General features: G+C 49.7%; 5 protein-coding genes across 5 annotated transcripts; 2 read left to right on the top strand and 3 right to left on the bottom strand.

Annotated features, from left to right (window-relative positions):
• Positions 1-534: 534 nt before the first annotated feature.
• Positions 535-2,240, bottom strand: PFICI_09285 (uncharacterized protein; the record flags this gene model as incomplete). Its single annotated transcript, XM_007837866.1, has 3 exons — positions 535-552; positions 605-1,745; positions 1,810-2,240. 3 exons carry the CDS (start codon positions 2,238-2,240, stop codon positions 535-537), a joined length of 1,590 nt encoding a protein of 529 aa, XP_007836057.1.
• A 409-nt stretch (positions 2,241-2,649) lies between these two features.
• On the bottom strand, positions 2,650-4,493 carry PFICI_09284 (uncharacterized protein; the record flags this gene model as incomplete). Its single annotated transcript, XM_007837865.1, has 2 exons — positions 2,650-4,038; positions 4,107-4,493. The coding sequence occupies 2 exons, from the start codon at positions 4,491-4,493 to the stop codon at positions 2,650-2,652; spliced, it is 1,776 nt and encodes a 591-aa protein (XP_007836056.1).
• Positions 4,494-4,838: 345 nt separating this feature from the next.
• On the top strand, positions 4,839-6,173 carry PFICI_09283 (uncharacterized protein; the record flags this gene model as incomplete). The annotated part of the gene is made up of 3 exons (XM_007837864.1): positions 4,839-5,070; positions 5,129-5,717; positions 5,780-6,173. 3 exons carry the CDS (start codon positions 4,839-4,841, stop codon positions 6,171-6,173), a joined length of 1,215 nt encoding a protein of 404 aa, XP_007836055.1.
• Positions 6,174-6,719: 546 nt separating this feature from the next.
• PFICI_09282 (uncharacterized protein) lies at positions 6,720-12,209 on the bottom strand (the record flags this gene model as incomplete). Its single annotated transcript, XM_007837863.1, has 1 exon — positions 6,720-12,209. The coding sequence occupies one exon, from the start codon at positions 12,207-12,209 to the stop codon at positions 6,720-6,722; it is 5,490 nt and encodes a 1,829-aa protein (XP_007836054.1).
• A 1,266-nt stretch (positions 12,210-13,475) lies between these two features.
• On the top strand, positions 13,476-17,030 carry PFICI_09281 (uncharacterized protein; the record flags this gene model as incomplete). Its single annotated transcript, XM_007837862.1, has 1 exon — positions 13,476-17,030. One exon carries the CDS (start codon positions 13,476-13,478, stop codon positions 17,028-17,030), a length of 3,555 nt encoding a protein of 1,184 aa, XP_007836053.1.
• Positions 17,031-20,388: the final 3,358 nt, after the last annotated feature.

The raw sequence follows: 20,388 nt of genomic DNA, 5'->3' as shown, positions 1-20,388 counted from the left end.
GAAGTCGCGTTTCTGATTCAAGAAGAATTAAAGAAGCTGACACCACGTGGTCTGTCCAACTGTGAAATCGGTGCAATGCCTCTTTCTCATAAAGATCTGGCCGAGCCCCAGAAACCTCCATACGGAAATCGTGCCATATTCCAACGAGTAAATGCTTTCCACTGCTGTGGTTCACAGAGAGGCACTGTGGCGCGACTTGGGAAATCATTCTCAGTATAGAAAGCTTTCCTGGGTGATAGGCTTTAGAGAGGATGTAATGTCTGAAAAACCTATTTGGTAAGACTTCTATCGTGTCCTTAATTGGCCCACATAACTCTTCAAGTGCTGTATGGTTGTTGACTGAGCAGATGCGGACTGGATTTGCACCATTTTCAAGCATGACTTTTGCAAGGTCACTGTTAAAATGCGTTTCCTCGTGTTGGATATATCCACGGCAAATCATCCAGAACAAGTCGGTTTTTGCTTCGGTTTGGAAAGGTTTGCGTATTGGGTACAGTTGATGCACATCTGCCCCAGCTGCAATCAGTGACTGTGTTACATCCAACCTTGACTCTAGTATGGACATTAGCAAAGGGGTTCGAGGGACTTTTGTATCTTTTGTTACGTGTCCCTGTGACAATATCAAGAGGCTTGTCTTCTCCGACTGGGTATTCACAGGCGCTCCGTGACTCAAAAGTAATTTAACAGCGATCACGTCTCCCCTCGAAACAGCCGATACCAAGGGTTGCTCGCCCGAGGAATTTTTGGCGTATATGACTGCTCCGGAGGATAACAGAGTCGAAACAGTCTCTCCAGCCGCCATATGCAAGGGAGTCTCTCCGTTTAGTCCCGGTGCGTGTACATCGGCTGAATGTTTGATGAGCAGCTGCACTAACTCAACAGACCCCAGACCTGCAGCACGGTGCAACGCCGAATTGCCTTGAGCATCCAGTTTTTGAATAGCAGCATTGTGGTTGATCAGGAGTTCGGTGATCTCGACAGACCTCATTGATACAGCGAGGTGGAGAGGCTTGGTGATACCCGTCGCCTTGTTTTTGTCATCCTTCATCGGACTATTTGCATCGGCACCGGCGCCAAGCAAGATGCGAACAGCCTCGACCTGACCGTGTCTAACAGCTACCTCGAGGGGGCCAGCACCTCGCCAGTTCCGACCATGAACGTCAGCTCCATTGTCGATCGAGGCCTTCATGTGAGCAATTCCTCCATATTCTGCATGAAGACAGAGCTGTGAGACTTTCTCATTGTACTGTCTGACTTTTTCATTGTGCTGCCTGGTATTTTCTTCTTCCCTAAGTCGATATTCCTTTGAAAACTGCATTTGGGCCCAGTGCGGTAATAGATTCAATGGTTTCCTTGGAACAACACTAGAGATCGCTTTGGCATCGAGTCTCGGAACAGCTGTGGGGGTCATAGTGACACCAAGACTTGATCGAGGGGTAGTGGATGTGTCTTCATCAGTTCTCGAGGAAGATGATACCGGTTTCAGGTCAGATGTCGCATCGGGTTTACTGTTTCTGAGCCGATGCACCAGACTACGGTAGTTTTCAAGGTAAGGCCCCGTCTGTGTGATCTCGGCATCAATAGAGAGCTCCTGGTCTAGACCCAGGTCACCATCGATGGTGATTTGCCCAAATCGCGACGAATTGTCTCTTGCGCTTAGAATTGACTGAGCATCCGCTTGACCTCTTTTCAACAGTTCTCTATTGGGCTCATCTTGAACAATGGATTCAACGTTCCACTTGGCACTATGGTGATGTCAGGCAACGATAGTCGCAAATTGATGTCTATGATTCAACGGGTTAGGCTCACATTGGTGTCAGGCTCACCAGCAGAGTGAAGATATGAAACTGTGACGAGATCATTCTCTCATGCTCCTTCACATGGTCCTCGGCCCACAGGTGCCGTATCCTCCGCCAAAACCCGATGGAATCTTCACCGGGCTTAGGTGATACACTGAGAACATGACTGTGAATATCTTCAATGATGATAGCACATTCGGTCAATGATTTTCTGACTGTACCGCTCATACTGAGCGAAATGTCAGGTCGTTGCTTTAGCCATGCCTCCAATTGTGCTAATACCTCTCGAAAGATGGACAGCTGTTCCGAGAGACGAATTATGTCTTTCGGCGCCGAACGGAAATCTTTCACGAACGTGTCAAGCTGTTTGCCCATGGAAACAATCTTGGTTATGATTCCCAGGCATGACGACGCAAGGCCAATCCCGGTGACAGGGTCCATTTTCGCAGGAGATCTGGGTTGATTCTAGCATCAATATAGCATATGATTTAGGAGCGAGAGCTATCTTGCGACTGAAAAATCGTAAGGCTTAGTGAGAAGAAGATCAAAAGAGGGGTAAATCAGTTGCGAAGTCATTCGCTTGGAGGTTCAGCCTTACATGGCACATGCCACCTGGATTTGCCCTGGTCTGATGGGTTGAAAGTGCCCAACCCAATAGGTAGCCCCCAAGATCGGTAAATACCCTCCGGAGCTCCAATCCAACGTATCAGAGTCGACGTTTTTATTACTTGATGCAATGCATACCATCATAGGCGCAGAGTTGACAGCCAAGTCAACCGATAAAGGGGTATTAACAAAACCCCAGTACGAGGCCAGGTCAGACCCCCAAGTATATAATGTCTCTAAAACACTATGACAGACCTGCATACTTCATATTATCTTTCAGTAGTGCAACAACACCTGCATTGAACTCTTGCCGGAACTCCTCGTCTTCTAGGCTGATATTCGCACAGTCAAAATCGCCCGTGACACAACGCCGTATCGCGCTGCCCACCATCGAGCCAAACTCGTTATGGACACGATGGGCCAGCTTTTGCGCAGCTTCCAGGTCCGACCGTGCGTCGGTAATGGCAGCCACATTCCAAGGTGTAGTCTCGGCGCGCAGCTCTTCAAACGGCCTGGCCAGCATGATCTCGACGAGGACAATGGCCAAGGCTAGCAAGGCTGGATTCCTAACATGTCGTCGGGGGTCAATCATGAGCTTGTTGAGGAGCGCTGGCGGGGTTTGGTCGACGGCGTCTCGCCCGATAAAGACGCGTTGGAAGTCTATGAACCCTTGCTTTTGAATAAAGATGATATCTCTGCTCAATGAAGTATCCGTCCACCATGAGCTTTCGGGTATTTGCAGTACTGCCGTCGAAACCAAGTAAACTAGTCGGATCTTTTGTGTATAGGAGAGTTGGTTGGATGAACTGTCGTTCCGTCTGAGCACTTGATCGAGCGTGATCAGATCAGAGCCATGACCGTTGGAGGTTGTGGCAGTGTGAACATCGAAGTTCGAGAACTTGGCTTGATGATAGGTAGAAATGGAGCCGTAAAACGACGAGGCTGGCCTATTAGAATTGACGATTGTTGAGCATATATCGTCGATCGGAATTGATGGCGGGTTGATTCCCAATTTCGTTGACTTGTCTGTCGTTTCCGGCGACTGTGGAGGAGTCAAGTCCACTTGATTTGTTTCTGCACATGTCATATCTTGCTCCGAGTGGATTGAAACCGAGCTACTTCTACGAAATCGTCTCCAGTAGCTTTTCTGAACCTTGATAGAGCTCGGTGATACAAGTGTCCGTGACGATGAGATGCTGGTCTTCTGGCTGTCTTGTATACCTATCGAGGGTAAAAGAAGCAACTCTTTCCAGATGTTCCATGACAGTCCTGCCCCTGAGATACCTACCCGAAACTCAAATCCAGAAACTATATCACAATCATGCTCCTTTAGCTCTCCATGTCTCTTGACTGGGCAGAGCTCCAGGCCGAGGGCGTGATTGCATGAGCATGCAATGCTATTTTGTAGAGCCCGAAAGACATTTTGGGAGACGACTCGGAGCAGACCGAGTTCACGTGTTTGAAACCTCTGCTTTCGTCTTGGCTCCAAGTCCTTGTTGTGTCGGATCAAGCTCTCAAGACACTCGTTGCCATCTCTGAGTATGCGCATGAGGTCTGCATACTCGCTCCTGTTGAATGTAAAGGAGAAGCGCTTCAGTTCACGTTTCCATAATGTGATATCAATTCCATTCATCTGAGTCATTGTCAGGATACATTCTCAATTGACAAGTTGCAGCCGCAAAGGACAAATTTATGACTTACTTCGCCGTCCGGACCGAGGCCAATCCTCTTCTTCAGATCATCCATCGCAATAGACATTTCCTTGATGGTTTCCTGAAAGACGGTGTAGTCTCTATACAAAAGCTGTCGCAGCCTTTCCTTGGTGCCATCATCTTGCCACAGAGGGCCGAACGGCTCCTTGATCATGGCATCAATCCTTGACCCGAGACCGAGATCTTCGAGTAGCTTTTCGCACAAGTCTGTCAGGATACATTCCTGTGACTGTAGTTGTCGAATTATGCTGGCTATCTCGCTGGTATATCTTCGCCATCTGCCAATTCCTTGTGGAACCCGTTTATAGTTCTGAAGGGCTGATATGACCAGGGGTAGACCGCCGAGGACGAGGCCAAGTACCTCTAGACCTGACATTTCTAAGAGGTCTTCTCAATCAGTCGAAGGCAGTTAGTGATTGGACTAAGATCCACTATAATGTTGACTTGCGTTGTTTATTGCTTGAGCAGACGAAAAAGATCGTTTGGGGGCCCAGGCAGCCGCCCGTCGTTGATGAAGAGGGAGAGGGGTGTCAGCCAAGCAGATCTCAGCCGCACGCATCGAAATGGCTCGCCGGTTCGCATGCGCGAGACAACTGAGGGCGGGGTATATTCCGCTTCTGGAGACGTTTCTCTTCCCTACTTATCTGTCTGCAATATTTTGCACGTCATAGTGTTCGTGGTTTCTTCATCCCTTTCCAGTGTATTCAATTTATTTCTTGCAATGAAGGACGATGTCATCTACCAAGCGGCTTTTCAGTGTACAAAGTCGTTTGAGCCTCTACTGTCTGACCCCAAGATCATAGAAGACAGTGCTCGATTCAAGGTCTGGGTCGGTAATGTTGGTGCCTCACGAATCGGAGTAAATTCGTTAGATTTCAAGCTTCGCGATTCTTCACACATTAAAAACCGAATTCTCAGCCTGTTGGACGACCTTCATGAGTGTCTGAATAATGGTGAGATAAAATGTGCCTTGGAAAACGCGACTTGTGCGGGCATTGATCAAATTTGAAGCGGATGCTATCATCAAGGGAGAAAGGAAACCTTGGGACCAATGCCTAGAGGATTCCCAGGTAGACGACAATGAAGATGAGTACATCGACGCACTGGCAAAAGACAGCAGCAACACCTCTGGCTTTGGTACCGAGCTGGACCAGATCCGCGCCGATGTGGCCGAGATTGTGAACTGCTTGTATCAGCTCTCCACCACCACTCAGGCCCCGGCACCCCATGATCAGTACATGATTGCGCATCACCTAGTCATTGAGGATGCATACATTCGTCTCGATATATCCGCCATCATGGTTTATGAACTACGAGAAACCTCACTAGCTCTGGCCACGCGGCTGGCCGAAGCCAATGCGCGGCGCCGTCGGTATTGGACATTTCGGCAAACTCGCAACAATCACAAAAAGGATTATCCGCAATTTCAACTCGCCGCTCAAGAAGATGACCCGGAAATCAGCAGTGCTATACCTTTGCCGGAGTCGAGGAAAATCAACACTCTTGACATTCCTGTCCCGCCACCACAATCAGAAGATGGAACTTTGGAATGCCCATACTGCTTCACTGTAATCTTCATAAGCACGCCTCAAACATGGAGGTATGTTTTGCCCCCGTCCCTCCTCATCGAAAGGTCTTCGTTTCAGCTAATAAGCGTGGCAGAGAACACATATACTCCGATCTGAGGCCATACATCTGTCTCGAAGAGTCCTGTCGTAGTGCCGGCCAGCACTATCTAACCCAAAATCAGTGGATGGAGCATGTCCTACAACATCATTGGCGAAACTGGAGGTGTGTCTTTTGCCCCAGCGCGACATCCTTTGAGTCTTCACTGGATCTAAGACGTCACCTGGAATCGAGACATGAAGATTCTGTCAGCAATTCCAGCCAGGTTGATATTCTCGTTCAATCTGGAAAGCAGGCCAAGAAGCTCGATACTTGCACGGCATGTCCCCTCTGTGCCGAGACCCTGCAAGATGCCGGCGTATATCGCCAGCATGTTGGAAGACATCAAGAACAAGTAGCACTACTGGTATTTAAAGACATAAAAAAGTAGGGAGCACCAAAGGGCAAACTGTTCAAAACCCCTGATTTTGACCATTACACTTACGTCCTTGTGGCTATAAGAATACAATTGAAATGAATGATATTACCAAGAAATTCTAAAATTCTTATTGTTATAGCCACAGGGGCGAAAGTGTATACGGTCAAAACCGGGGGTCTCAACAGTTTGCCCTGTGGACATCCGTAAAATATCGGACTGAATGAAGCAATAATGAAAAGCACATCACACCAAGCTTGCATGTAGTCACTCGAATCAAACACAATCGTCTCTCATTACGAACCGTTTATCATGCCTCGCATGTATGCAAGTCTAGGTATTACACGAGAAATCAATATACACTCCTGACGCCGATCCGAGCGAGCTCATTTGCTAAAAAGGCTGGCTGCTTTTCTCTGGAACGCCGAAGCAAGCATCATCCCCAAACGTTGATGCAAAAACAAATAATTCCAACAATGACCTGATATATCCATGCGCTCACACAGCCCGCCGGCATTGACGCCTCCCAGCGGCTCACTCCAAACTCCGTATTCATATACTTCATATTTCGTGCGTTTCACCTGTCGCTTCAGGGGTGCGTATTGTTCCATCTCCCTCTGTGTCCTTCTTGCTGACGTGGGAGATGACGCCGCAATCCAGCAGTGCTTGCCAGACATGGTCCTTCTGGCGGATACGCTGCCTGTCAACGGATAGTCCGTCTAGTGTTTTGAGTCGTCCACAGCGCTGCGTAACGGCGATCTCGTAGAATCGCCTCTTTTGTTTTGTGCCTAAATCCAGTCTTTTGGAAAAGCTATCATCTCGCTCCTTGTTCGCATCTGGCAAGACAAATGGATCCAAGTCCGACTCTTGTTCCACAGAGACCAAGCTCTGAATAGGTGGGTAGAAACCCAATGTGGCGATATTGTCTCGCAAATCTAGCTTGGCCAGGTGTGGAAACTCTGGTAATAGGTTGGCCAAGGCGATTGTATCCGACAATCTGTTGCCTGCCACGAGAAGCTTCTTCAGCCTGGGGATGAAGCGTAGGGCAGACAAGTCCTCCAGTGCATTGAAATTCAGATTCAAGGTTCTCAAGTTGGGCATTAGCTGCCCAAAATTTGCACCCAATGACTGCAATCCACAGTTTGCGAGTTCAAGATACTGCAAGTTGAGAAAATCCACCTTTGGATCAAAAGTCGCCAGAAGGTTACCAGACAGGAAAAGCTTGCGAACCTCGTACGCAGCAGTCAAGAATGATATGTTTAGCGGTTCTTCGCCCCTCTGCTCTCGGAGAGAGAGACTATCAAGTCTGCGAGTGCGAGAAAATCCCTTCAAGGTGGTTAATTGGTTTCGATCTGCATGAAGCAGCCGTAGTGAGGGAAAAGATGCAAGGCTTAATTCTGTAATGGCATTGCCAGACAATTGCAGATAGCGCAGCGAAGGCATATCATCTGTTGTAGTTGCGAACGATGTCAGATAATTGTCTTCGAGATTGAGGGTTGACAGACAAGACAGCTGCTCAATGTTGGCCACGGCGCGAATGTGGTTGCCTTGCAAGTCAAGTTCAGTCAAACGATGGAGCCTTGTTCCTTCAAGATCGACTTCCTCTATCATGTTATTGCGCGCACGAAGCACTTGGAGAGAATCGTGAAACTTGATTCCGTCCAAACCTGTGATAAGGTTGTTATCCGCGCGGAGGTTTCGGAGGTGAACAAGGTCCTTGAAAGCGTGCAGACTGTTAATCTGATTGTTGGAAATGTCCACATACTGCAGATTCAGTAAGTGACCCCAAGCAGTGAGCTCAGATAGATGATTATGTGTGATCTTGAGGTTTCGAACAGATGGTGGCACGCCATCTAGGTGACTGAGCAAGTTGTCAGAAGCATCCATAGTAACGATACTACCACAGAACTCGTCCAACTTGTGCAAACTTCCCAACCGTTTGCCATTGATGTTCAGAACGCTGATAGAGTCCCAATCCGGCTCAAAAGGTTCAACCTCTGTGATTTTCTCGACTAGAGCGCGAATAGCCTGTGACATGACACGCTTGGATTTGTCTCCAGTCACCAGGTAATCATCGCCAACGACATAGCTGACTTCCAGAGCATTGGACCGATCGCCGTGATTGAAAGTCAATTCGGACAGTGGGCTGAGCGACAGCATTCCGACATGTTCTGCGATGATTGGTGTCGCCAGTCTCTGAGGAATCTGTCGAATGGGAGCGGGCGTTGTAAACAAGAAACTGACACTGTTCCGTCGCTGCTCGGCACCATTTGGCAGAATGACACTTGATTCACCAAGAATGCTGAGCTGCCCTTGTTCAAGCACCGATACTTCAACAGCCGCCGTCTCTTCATCCTGCTCATCGATACGAGATACAGGCCTGGGAATAAATGTTCTGCCTCTGACAGACAGGCTTCGTCTCACACTCTTGGAACGGCTTCGAGATCTCGATTGGTCGACATTGCGAATAGCAGAAGCACCAGGCTTCACCCCCCTCCCTCGATCTGAAGAATGTGCTGAATCGTCATCGACCAGACTTTCCTCGGCACTGATTTCGTCAATGGTGGTATCCCCATGTAACTCTTGTGGCAATGCATCTTGAATGAAAGAAGCGACGGGCGATGAGAATGTGATGGTCAAGTTCCGTTTCCGAGCTGGACTCGACTTCTGTACTCGATCCTCGTCCAGTGTAATTTCGTGCTCAACCTCCTCATCCTCTTCAACCTCTTTGGCAGCATCGGGCATGCTCTTGTTTTTGCCTTGAAAGGTTTGCTTCGCGTAGCTCAGCAAGGTGCCGAGATCGACGGGCTTGTCCGTGGCAGTAGGCTTTTTACCGGACGCAGGTGGGTGCGGAAAGTCCTCTTTGACGTACTCTTGCAAATCATCGAGAGGTCCGGTCTTGAGATTGAGATGTTGCTTTTCTTTGTTTACATCGACGGAGAGATCCGGAATGCTAGCGAATGGATCTTCCTCGCTGTCCTCAGATGGCAGGATGTTCAAGCCCAAGGGCTCTCGCCTCGGAGTCTTTACTTTCATCCAAACATTTTTTTCCTTGTCCAGTTGCATATTGCCAACATGGTCCCCAATAACTTGGCTAACTGCATCGGGTGCAATTAATCTCCTGAACTCCGAGCCGCGCGACGAAGAAGCAGTAGGTATGGAGTTAGTGGAGCCACTAGAGGACCCTGATCCATGCGACGCGATGGGTCCAAGCTCATCATCAATGGAGGCGTCAGGGTTCCGAGACAACCGCACGTTGGAGAGGTCACTAATGACTTCCCCTTCCTCTGGAGTGCTGCTTCGCGTATGATTATATTGAAGGTCCGCCTTCAGAGCTTTGTTGAGTCTCTTGACCTCCCGAGTGGCCTCCTTGGCCAACCCCATAGAGCGCATGGAGTACGTGATGAGGTCTCCCATGTCGCTTTTCTCTTCATACTGCTTTAGTTTGTCAGCAATTGCAGGGTCCTGTTGTCGAGTGGCTAGATGCAGGACGGGGCCGCCTTCGCGACTGGGGGGTCTCAAGAAAGGCTCCTGGAAAGAGTCTTCATAAGAGTCGTCGTATGATTCTTCTGCCGATGCGGTCTTGCGTCGACTTGAAATGTCTGCTTTAGACTCATCGACGCTGTCAAGGCCATCGTATAGGTTGGATGGTCGTGCCTTGTTTCTGATCATTGCCATGATTTTTTCTGCTTCCACAAAAAAGTCTTGCGTCTTTATCGAGACCCTCCGAGAACCATTTGGTTGAAAATCCTGACTGACCATATCAGAGCCCTCCGAAGAAGGCCGTGACAAGGCGGCGTTGATACTCTCACGAGAGAAACCGGTAGAGAACTCTTGCTCGCGTTGGACAGAGGACCTCTGGCTGGGTGTTGGTGTACGAGGTCGAATCACCTGTCGGTTTGCCATGACAGCAGAATTGGCAGACTGCTGCAACTCACTAGGTCGTGCATCCTTGCGCTTCCTGCCAATGCCGGACTGCATCTGGCAGTGCACGTTCCGAACAGCTTCGATAGCTGCAGGGTGTGCTTCCAGGCCATATGCAATATCAGATCTGTGCAAAGTCCTTCTTCGCTTGGGCGTGGGATCCTTCGATGGGGAAGTACGTGGTCGTTTTGTCTCCGAACTGTCCCTTTTGGGGGTTCCGAGAACGAAGCGGCTGCCCAAGGCCCTCTCGGGCGAGCTTGCCGGGCGTGATGACCTGAGACCGCTAGCAGAATGCTTTGAAGAGCTTGCATTGGTGCTGGTTCTCGTTCGCCGCAGTTCCAACTTCAGTTCCTCGTCTTCAAGTACGGACGATGATGATTTATGTCCAAGGTCGAAAACAACACCGCGGGTCTGCGAGCTTCTGATAGGAGCAACATTCTCCTTATCACGCAACTCTGACCGCTCAACAGGTCCCAATGAAATATCTTCGCTGAAGACATAGTCATCCAGGTCACCCGCACCAAAATTGTTGACAATTCCCAAGACTTCATCGTGACCGCAGCTGAGTTGTTGCTTTCTTGGCTGGCCAGCGACAGTGGGAGGAATCATGGAATTGCTCGAGTTGCCCTCTTGTGCTGACAGCAATGACGAATGCGAATTGTCCAGTGATGCATCATAGGAAGGGTTCTCAGTTACAGGATCCTCAAACTGACTTATTCGTCGCATCAACGTTTGGTTTGTAAAGGTGTCATATGGCCCAAAAAGCTTGAGTGGGCTTCCTCCGATACTATGGCTATGCTCAGGGCGCTTATCTGGACTCGGGTCTGGTCCGCGTGGAAAATCGGGACTCTCTGAGGACGTATGATCATTGGATTCCGTAGGTGCTATAATTCTGATGGTGGCTGGAAAGTGCTTCGGCGTACTGGCCTGTAATGAAGACTCGGGCAGCATTTCAGACGTATCTGCCTGTGCTGCAGGGCTCAGTGGGCGACGCCTGAAGGATCCTTCTGCGGAATAGCCTCCTCGCTTGATATTCAAGAAAGCACCCTGCCGGGCATAATCTTGAGTCGAGTCGAGATCGTCTTGTGGCATGGTTGACTCTTGTTCGCGTGAATCCGACTTCATAAACGAGTGATCTTGACGGATCTCGTCTAACCGTTTCCGCAGTGAGTCTGCAGAGAGCTCTGTGGGGGCAAAAGTAATCTTGCCATCTTCTTTGCTGAGTCGCGTGAGATAGATGGGGCTGAAGTCTTCGTTCCGGGTGTCGCTCCTGCCGCTAACCCGACGCGACACATCAAGATATTGTTTGGAAGTCGCTGAGATGGAGGATCTCTGTCCTTGATTCTTGGTCGCATCGTCTCGCGACTGAGTGGCTCGGTCGACGAACGAGTTATCTAGCATACTCGAGCCACTATCGTTTTCGTTGTTGATTCTTTGCGCAATGCCTTGTTTGAGAAGCGCCGGTTGGATCTCGGAAAACTCCAAGCTGGACTCTTCAAATGTACCGCCAGAAACATTTTGCGAACGAGATTTGAAATAGGGAGGGGGGCTGGACGGCATAGTCATGTCATGGGCTGTGTGGTCCTCATCGTGGGCCTCCTCAGGGATAGCATCTGCCCGAGGTGGTGGGCGGAACATGCTTTCTAAACCGGCGCCGGCTGAGCTGAACAAATTCAGCGGTTCTGCATAGTCTCCCTCTCGGTGTAGCAGCCTCCTCCTCCACTCAGGTATGTCAGCTCTATTCTTGGCCGGTGATGCACTCAGCGATTTGTGCTCTATAGTGTTGTGCTGAACGGAGCCAGATGCCGAGGCTGAGTGGGATCGACTGATGTGTCTACCTCTTTGCGACGATTTTACGTCATCAGAGCCTCTGGATGACTGGCGTTGCGACGCTTGGATATTGATGTTATTTGAGCTTCTCTCGCCGAGCGCATCGGTCGTTGATAGGTCGGGCTTGTGTATTGATTGGGACGGAGTCGGTAGCGATATGCCTGCTGCGCGGGAGTCGCTCTGTTGTGAGGCGGCGCGCGAGTCTGAAAAGACGGATAATTGTGCCTGGGAGGAGTCGTCTCTGGGCTGGGAGACCCAGTCCTCTGAGAGGGAATCGAGCCAGGCATGGGGCGCCATGGCTTCAAGGCGACCGACAGTGGTGTCGGCGAGGAGCGGCGGCGAATGGTCAAATTGGTACAAATTCCATATGAGATTGTATGTGAAGATCCGTGGCTAGGATGATGCTTCTCGCCAAAGTGGGCTGTAAGTAGTCGCAAAAAGATGGTTAGCTAGTTCCTACTTTTATGATGTTTACTTATTACGGCGCAAAAGTCGCGTGGGGCTGAGTGGAGGAGAACAAAACAGAGGCGGGACGGTCTGGGCAACAGTAATTACCTCCAGGGCACCAGGCGCGGCAAAATAAAAACTTAGGTGCGTTGTTGTGATGAAGCAAACGGCTGGGAAAAGAAGAAGAGCTTGAAGTGGTAAGCTGATGAAACAAAGTGAAAAAAGTATACTGCCAACGCTTGGAACAACGGTTCAAAGTCCCATGCTTGATCGATGACGATGTTGCGGCTCTATCACCATTGATAACCAAGATGCACACGCGCGAAATGGCGCCCACTACACTGTCCAAGTGGGAACAACATGAGCTGGTCCCAGCTGGACGAGGATCGATAGCCGGTTGCCACAGCGACGGGGCTACCTCAAAGATGTGCGGCAGCTATCCCAATGGGCCCGGTCCATCGCAGGCGGGCGAGAAGGAGTTCTGCCCCACCTGCAATTGACTTTATTGCACTTGCACCCAATCAAAGACTGCACCCGACTCTCCTCGTATCGGCGCTTCAAGGTGAGACAATATTCCGAACTTTTTGAGTGATGGCTTGCGTTTGTAAAAAAGAAATGCATCAATGAAGAAGCAGCACGTCGTGGTTTTATTATTCTCTATGCAAAGTTGTATGTCTAATATACATATTTGACATTATTGATGTTTTAACTTGATTCCGCATCTAGAGAGAAACTTGGCAGTAGACCGGCTGACGAGTGGTACTCTCAGTGTAGGTAAGTAGGTACACTAGGTACCTCGCATAGTATTTAGCAGGCATACGGCAGCCCTCCAAAAATGGTCCGTGCTCAAAATCAATTAACGCGTCCACGACTTGCAACCAGCGCGTCGTCCAGTGAACGGTTTTGTCCCACTTCTGAATTTAGAGCAGGTCGAGAGTTTGCCAAACTCCAGGCAGTGGCGCTTGTGGAATCGGCAAACATTCGCCGATTCAAACCTCCACATTCTGTCAAACCAGTCCGACCAACCCCGTGCAAATCCAAGCTCTTTCTGGAAGTCATCGTAACGCAGCTCGACAACAATGTCAGCATTACGCCAGTGCTGTTATCCCTGATGCAATGGCCTCCGGTGATATCGAAATGGAAAATCTGATGGGAGAGCGGAAGGATCTCGGCGAGGAGCCCATATACTGTGCAGCCTACGACGATGGCGAGGAGATTCTCTACCATAGGTCAGAGCATCATCGGACCCAGTCCGAACGGGTTGCCCAACGACTACGCTACGAAGAACATGCCCTCAGATTCCTCAGGGGCCAGCGTCCGAGGCTTATATCCGCCGCATTACGAGGCCCCTTCGATCAAGCTTCCGGCTGGCGAAACCCGTGGCTTCCAGCTCGTCAATCCTCAAATGTCCAAGCAAATGCTACAAATCATACACGCAAGCGATACTCCACCAAATCGACAAATGCTTTGGCAAAAGCTGCAATTCAGACACATCCGAAAAATGTTGGAGGATTGACGAATACCGCACCTGACATGCAGGACTCCATGCAATGTCATTTGCCAAGTCCACAGAGTCATCGCGAGCTTGAGCTTGTCGAAAATGCTCACTTTGATTCTTCGGCAAGTGCCCGCATACGAGATTGGGCCCGAAATGTGCAAAGAGACACGCTGGAGCGAGATGATTTTTGGGCACCTGACGTTGGGACTGATGATGCCTCCGATGGAAGCAGCAATGCAAAGAGACCCGCCAAGAAAGATTGGCTCAAGAGCAAGCTCAACAAGCGCAGGAGAACAGAGAACGTGTCTTTTGCTTCTGTGTCGACCCCAACCCCCACTCCTGCTGCTCCTGCTGCCAGCGAATTGCCCATTTTCACAGGACTTGCCCCAGATCATCAGTCGAACAACCGCACGAATGCAAATCAGAGTTTCGAGCAAACTACGCCGTCTTCTATTGCCAAGCAGCAGCCAGAGGAGTCACCCGAGGAAGTTGTGTCCATGACAGCATCCCATAAGTCATCAGCATCAAGGGTTAGACCTCGTAAAAAAGTGGCAGTCAAAGCTCATGCACTACGCAGGAGTAGTCGTCGCCAATCAAAGCAGCCATCTAAAAACCTCGATGATGCAATCAATCAGCCGGCTTGCCAGCCAATGGAATGTCAAGATGCATCAGGCATGGGCATGAACAGTGCAGCTCAGCCACAAGCAGCGCCTCCAGGACAAGGAAAGGAAGATATGATTTCCGAGCAGGAAAACCCACATGGAGCTGCAAGCCCGCGGCAACTTCTTGAACATGGCGATACCAGCTTCGAAAGCCATCAAGACCAAAGTTTCCGATACAGAGCCAAAAGCACCAAGCTTCCTCCTATCCAGATAACCCAGAGCAATCTAGTCAGTCAACAGTCACAAATCACTCAAACAGGAACCCCAGATTCGGATGAGCAACATGAAGCGAACCTTGATGAAAACTCCGTTACTGGTTGTCATGATTTTGATGTCGTCGACTACCCCATGTACGACCAAAGTGCAACGGACATGCTGGTTGATTTCACACTACAAGACGATACAGAAGTGGCTCAAGATTTTATTCCCACAGAACCCACAGAGACTTTGACAGAGGATTGTCGACCTGAAGCTCATTCAATTGAGAAGAGGCTCTGTGAAGAAACTTCGACCCTTGACAACCTTGTCTCCGAGGAAGGCGAACAAGACCTTGATCATCATCAACAGGCTAGTCACGAAAACCCGGTTGACCAACCAGGTCTTGATCAAGCAATGCTATTTCTAGGTGTGGAAAATCAGCCCACGCCATTGCACATTTCCATATTTAGAGCGCTTGAGGCAGGGTCTGCACTTGTTGCAAACGCAGTGGAAGTTGATACGGGTAGAACTTTGCCCCTTGTCGATGCTCCTGCAAGGCCTGAACTCCCCAAATATTCCTTGCCAGTCGCCGGAATAGCAGAAGGCAACGAGCAAACGCACCCGGCAGAAGATGGAGAGGCCGTATTGGTAGCCGATCAGGAGGAAACATCAGGCCCTGGTGGCGTTGAGAGCAAATCACCCATTGAGTGTCAAAATCCCGAGCCATGCGATCGAGATGAATCGTCCACGCCCCACGGCGACGGCGACGGATGCAGTGTCGGCGGGCCTGTGGAGATAATGCAAGAGCAGAATGAAGGTTCTGAGGCCTCAATTGAAGTCTCAGAAGATGAAGAAAACCAAGAAATTCCGGTTCCTATCTCTAAAGCGGAATGGGTAAGAAAGGAGTCGGTAGACGACCCCTCGGATCCTATCCAAAACACCCCACCGCTTCTGGAAACAACTCACACACTGGCTGACGCCAATGTCACAACGGCCGGCAACGAGGAAGGCGAACTTCAGAGTGATCAAGTAACCCTGCAAAGCCCTTGGGTATCTGAGGGTGCGCAAGTCAAAATCGAACCTATGGCAGAAGAGGCGTGGGTGTCTAGCTCACGACCTATCAGTATCGCAAGTTCGCCAATAGAGGTGGTACCACAGCTTGCCGTACCACTTTCGCAGCAACAGCCATGGACCTCTTTGGAGACTGAGCCACCCTATTCCGCTGGCCTACAAGCTTCAGAATCCTTGCAACAGGTCGTTTTACAAGAACCATTGCGACTGTCTCTGCAGAGTTTGCCGGAGAAGCAAAGTCTATGGGCTTGTTGTGACCATCAATCTGCATATGCCGATCAACAAGCACGTTTGTCGGTTTCCCAAAGCCTACAAGACCGACGGCCACCTACACAAGCACCGAGGTTCAATAGCGAGCCACTGGCACCCGTGCCACCTATGTCTCTACTCCCACATCTTGAACAGATTGGATCTCTTACACAGCCGGCTACACCTGTACACATGGCCCAACGTCAAACGACTCCCGAACCGATCCTATCAATCAAATCCTTTGCGACATTTAACACGCCGTCTCCGAAATATGATCGCAACTCGAGGAACCACAGAGTGTCTGGTGAAGGCTTGCCCAGTACACAATTTTTGACCGATGCAACAGGTGCCAACCCTTGGACAAGTAGTGCTCGATCGAGCTTACGATCGATTGTGAGACCTCGGTCACATTTGCGGGTATCCTTTGCACCACTACCTCATGAGAGCGACGACACCGGAGATTCGGTGCTCGCTTCCAATGTCCGGAAAGCAGCATCTCCTCCGCCGCAGTTCCGCCGTGAAGCTGATGATGAAGACGTGGGTGCAAATTTCCAGAAACACTTTGACGCTACGAGTCGGAGGTCTTCAAATGGGACGAAGATCCTGCAGCCCCGGGCCGCAACTCGCCTTCTGCCCAGCGAGTCACAACAAATTCCAATGAGTCCTGGGATTGGTCTAATGGCACAGGCGTTCCGAGAGGCCGACGAGGGCCAAGGCATCAAGAGCTCTCCTGGACCTTTCATCGCAGTCGATGAGTCCTGCCAGATCCCAGATACCGAAAATCATACTCAAGAGCAGTCACCATGGCGCGCTGAATCCCAAAGCCAGGGTGTTGATGATGTCGCTGCGGTTCTGCAGAACCTTGACGACTTTCTCAACCCGAGATGGGACGCTGAGGTGGACGTGAATAAGACCAGGGTTGCGGATGGAGAAGAAAACTTTAGATTGGAACAGAGTCCAGGTTTCTTGGGGGCGATTTGGGATGCATTATGAGGAGTTATATGATTCTTGTTTACCCCTGTAGAGGGCGTTCTGTTGTCCTTTGATTTTGTTTCTGGCATTTGATACCCCTTTCCAGTCCTCCCAATGAAGGATAGGCATTGTGAGCTTTACATTCGGTTACAATATGGCTCCAAGTGACAGGAAAGAAGTATAGATGTCAGCATGAACCAGAAGTTCTCTGCGTACTTAGCTTCATGGCCAGCCAACAGTGATATCTAGTCTAATGTTTCCATCATCAAGTTGATAAAATGAGCAAGATGTCATTTGCGCATTGTGAGCTTGGTCCAAAGTAGCACTGTCACGCATCTAAACATGTAAATTGATAGAACCTCAACTGTCCTTGTGCACATCAAAGGCACCTGCTGGACACATACCACTGAAGGACCTGCCATTAGTGATGTGAAAGAAATTCAGGGCATCCTTTTGAGATGCACGGCATAAAGGTACATTCTAAACAATGCGTCAAGAAAAAAAATCCACTTTTGCGAATCGAAATGACCTTGTCATTTCTTCTGGTAGCAGTGGTAGGTCAAATTGATTGAAGCTAATGATCAATCAACTTAACCTGCTCGCATGTGTCATATTCTCGTGTTCTATTAAAGCTTGTTCCCTCCTTGATTCCCTCTGATCACCAGAGAGAATAACAAATTATACAAGCGCAAAGCTTATCGTGCACGTCTTGCATATTTCGGATGCGCGGCTACAAACGCTGACGCTGCTTGGGATACCAAACATCTTACCAAAGTTCTTATCCGAAAATTGGTCAACTTGTAAAGATCTCACACCAGGTCAAGAAATCATTTTTTTCCCCTTTTCCTTCGGGGTAAGTGATGTCAGCAAGAAGGAAACTCCGAAACGCCACGTAGCTGAAGACAAATCTACTACTCTGTGCAGAATACGTCTACATTTAGCAATATTTCCAAGCGTTGCTGGCAGTGGCAGATATGATGAGCATTGGGAAACTCTCCGTACTCCAGCGGTCTAATGTCCACGTTGTCAAATGATTGGCCTGGAGGACATCTCGAGTTTGACTTGCAGGGTTGGGCTTCGCAGCAAGCAGCAAGCAGTAGCCCCTCCCCCATCTCGACCGAAAGCTGGCACGCAACGGCAATGGCGATTGGTCCACGATCAGAAAGAATGCTACCTTGTCGTATTATCTCTCATACCTTTCCCTTTTCCAGTGACTATATCTGATGGGGGTGTCTGTATTGGGGCAACTGTGGAGGGCGTCCCGTCCCGTTGTGGTCTTCCTATCTATGGCTGGGGGACTAACAAGGGTATGGGGTGTGTGGTTCCTCTGTTCCTGGAACGGGCTTGACGGGTGAGATATTAGAGCTCATTCCTGCTGAGCAAAGGCAAGTAGCGCGCCATTGAAACTCAATTGAGCCATTCATCAAGCATTACGCACCGCTGTTTTTTTGGGCCCCCCCAGAGCCTCGAGCTATGGTCGGGATTGTGGCTTATAGTAGCCTTGGGGAAACGGAGCTTGGATGAGGGGAGCTCGTTTGAGCCAATCGGAAGCCACAGCGCAACTGTGTGGGCATGCTGAATGGGATATGGGACCTCTGGGTCGTAAGATTAGAATAACATATTCATTCGTAGATTGATGAATCATGGTCTGTAGATCATGATGGCGAGGCTTTCTTTCCCCTGAAAGAAGTTTTGTTGAGATTTGCTTTCGTGACCGCTTTTTGTTTATTGCGTACGGCCTGTCGGAGACGTGATGGACACAACGTGGTGTTCCGGGATTAGCGATGATCAGTCAGCTCAGTGGGGAGCAACTGTAGTGCTGAGTGTACATTGGGCATAGCCTTTGCCGAATGCCTTCGATGCGTACAAACAATAACAACAAGGTTGGCACTGAGGCCTTGGCGTTCGCAATTCCAGTTGGAGATCGTCCAGACTGCACAACGATGAGCGATTGGCTGTCGTATCGAGACCGGTAGCGTGCTCGGGAATATGGAGTAGTATTCGACGTGTCAGTGGTGTATGTAGTATGTACTCCATATCAGCCCTAAAAACTACTACAGCCGAAAGATCATTGCCTGTTCCTACCTGTATGGAGCACATCCACAGTGGGCTTTTTTTCCAGTGTAGAAACGAATTGTTTCTAGAAGGACTGGAAACACGTAGTGTATATCTACTAGTATCGCCAGAAAGACGAGCGCATTACCTAACCACGTGTCACTGTACAGGCACAATAGAGGGCACCATGCAAGATACGGAGTCCACAAAGGGCTCTGATTGTCCGTCTCTTTGTGCTTAGATTGCCTCGACCGACAGACATATTATCGGAGGTCGAAGCCCCAACGCGCTATGGCTGCACCTGACACATGGGAACTCTTGAAAGGCGCACCTATGTTCCAATAGGCTAGCACGGACGCGGGGAGCCGAGCGTGTCCCGAATGACGTTGGAATTTGATCGGATGGTGTCAGGTGATGAAAGCAGTTCGTAAAGCGTCAACTTAATTAGCATATATTTGCGGTATCGGTAAGAGATATGAAACGCACGGTAATCTCGACGGGCAAGCAGTTTCCGCAGGTAAGCAATTGGTATATTTTTTGGGCCGTGTCCGGTGCAATCGAGAACTCAACATTGTAGTCCATCGAAATGCCATGCTCCATGTTCAAATACTGTTGGAGGCCTGTTGCCGTTGGTACCCGTGCCCTCCATCCATCCCTCTCTCCCTTTCTTACCTCATAGGTTGTACTTGGGCCGCGCCTTATCTATATACATGGACCACATGTGCAACTGAATGTCAATGCTGGAGGGTTCAGAATGGTACCTGTACTATTGTTTACCCAATTGAAATGTTTCAGCGCTCTGTTTAGCACTCGTAGCATGTGCATTACCTACATTACATTGGAGGAAGGGGGGGAGGGCCTCCTGTTGTGGCTTGCTATTACCGGAGCTGTCTAACTCGTTACAGCAGGCCTGTTTCTCCACTAGCCCCTCCTCTCTTGTTGATAACGAGGCCCGATTTGCGCCCGAGGGGTCCCTTTTTTGCTTTCTAGAAGCCGCGCTTGCAACTGGCGTATGTTTTCTCTTTTTTTAATTGTGGGCACCTGGAAGGCACTTCCCCGAGGTACTTAACCAACAGGTCGCCGCCAAATTGAAATGTCAGGTACCTGCCTGCCCTCACTGGATCTGTCCCTCTGACGTTGCTCTCGCCTGTCACCCACCCATCCACCCCCTACCCACCTTTGATTCAATTCGCCTTTCCCTTTTGCTCCTGGGCTCAATCAATCAGTCGTGCGCTACCACCCGACCGACCCCAAACGCCCAAAAGTCGCCTTTTTTGTGATTTTTCCGAATTTCCACACCACACATGGGTCGTACTTCTATCGC

This window comes from Pestalotiopsis fici (assembly GCF_000516985.1).
Source record: "Pestalotiopsis fici W106-1 unplaced genomic scaffold PFICI_Scf_6, whole genome shotgun sequence".
NCBI lineage: Eukaryota > Fungi > Ascomycota > Sordariomycetes > Amphisphaeriales > Sporocadaceae > Pestalotiopsis > Pestalotiopsis fici.
The sequence above is the reverse complement of the archived record's forward strand: the minus strand, read 5'-3'. Positions and strand labels throughout refer to the sequence as shown.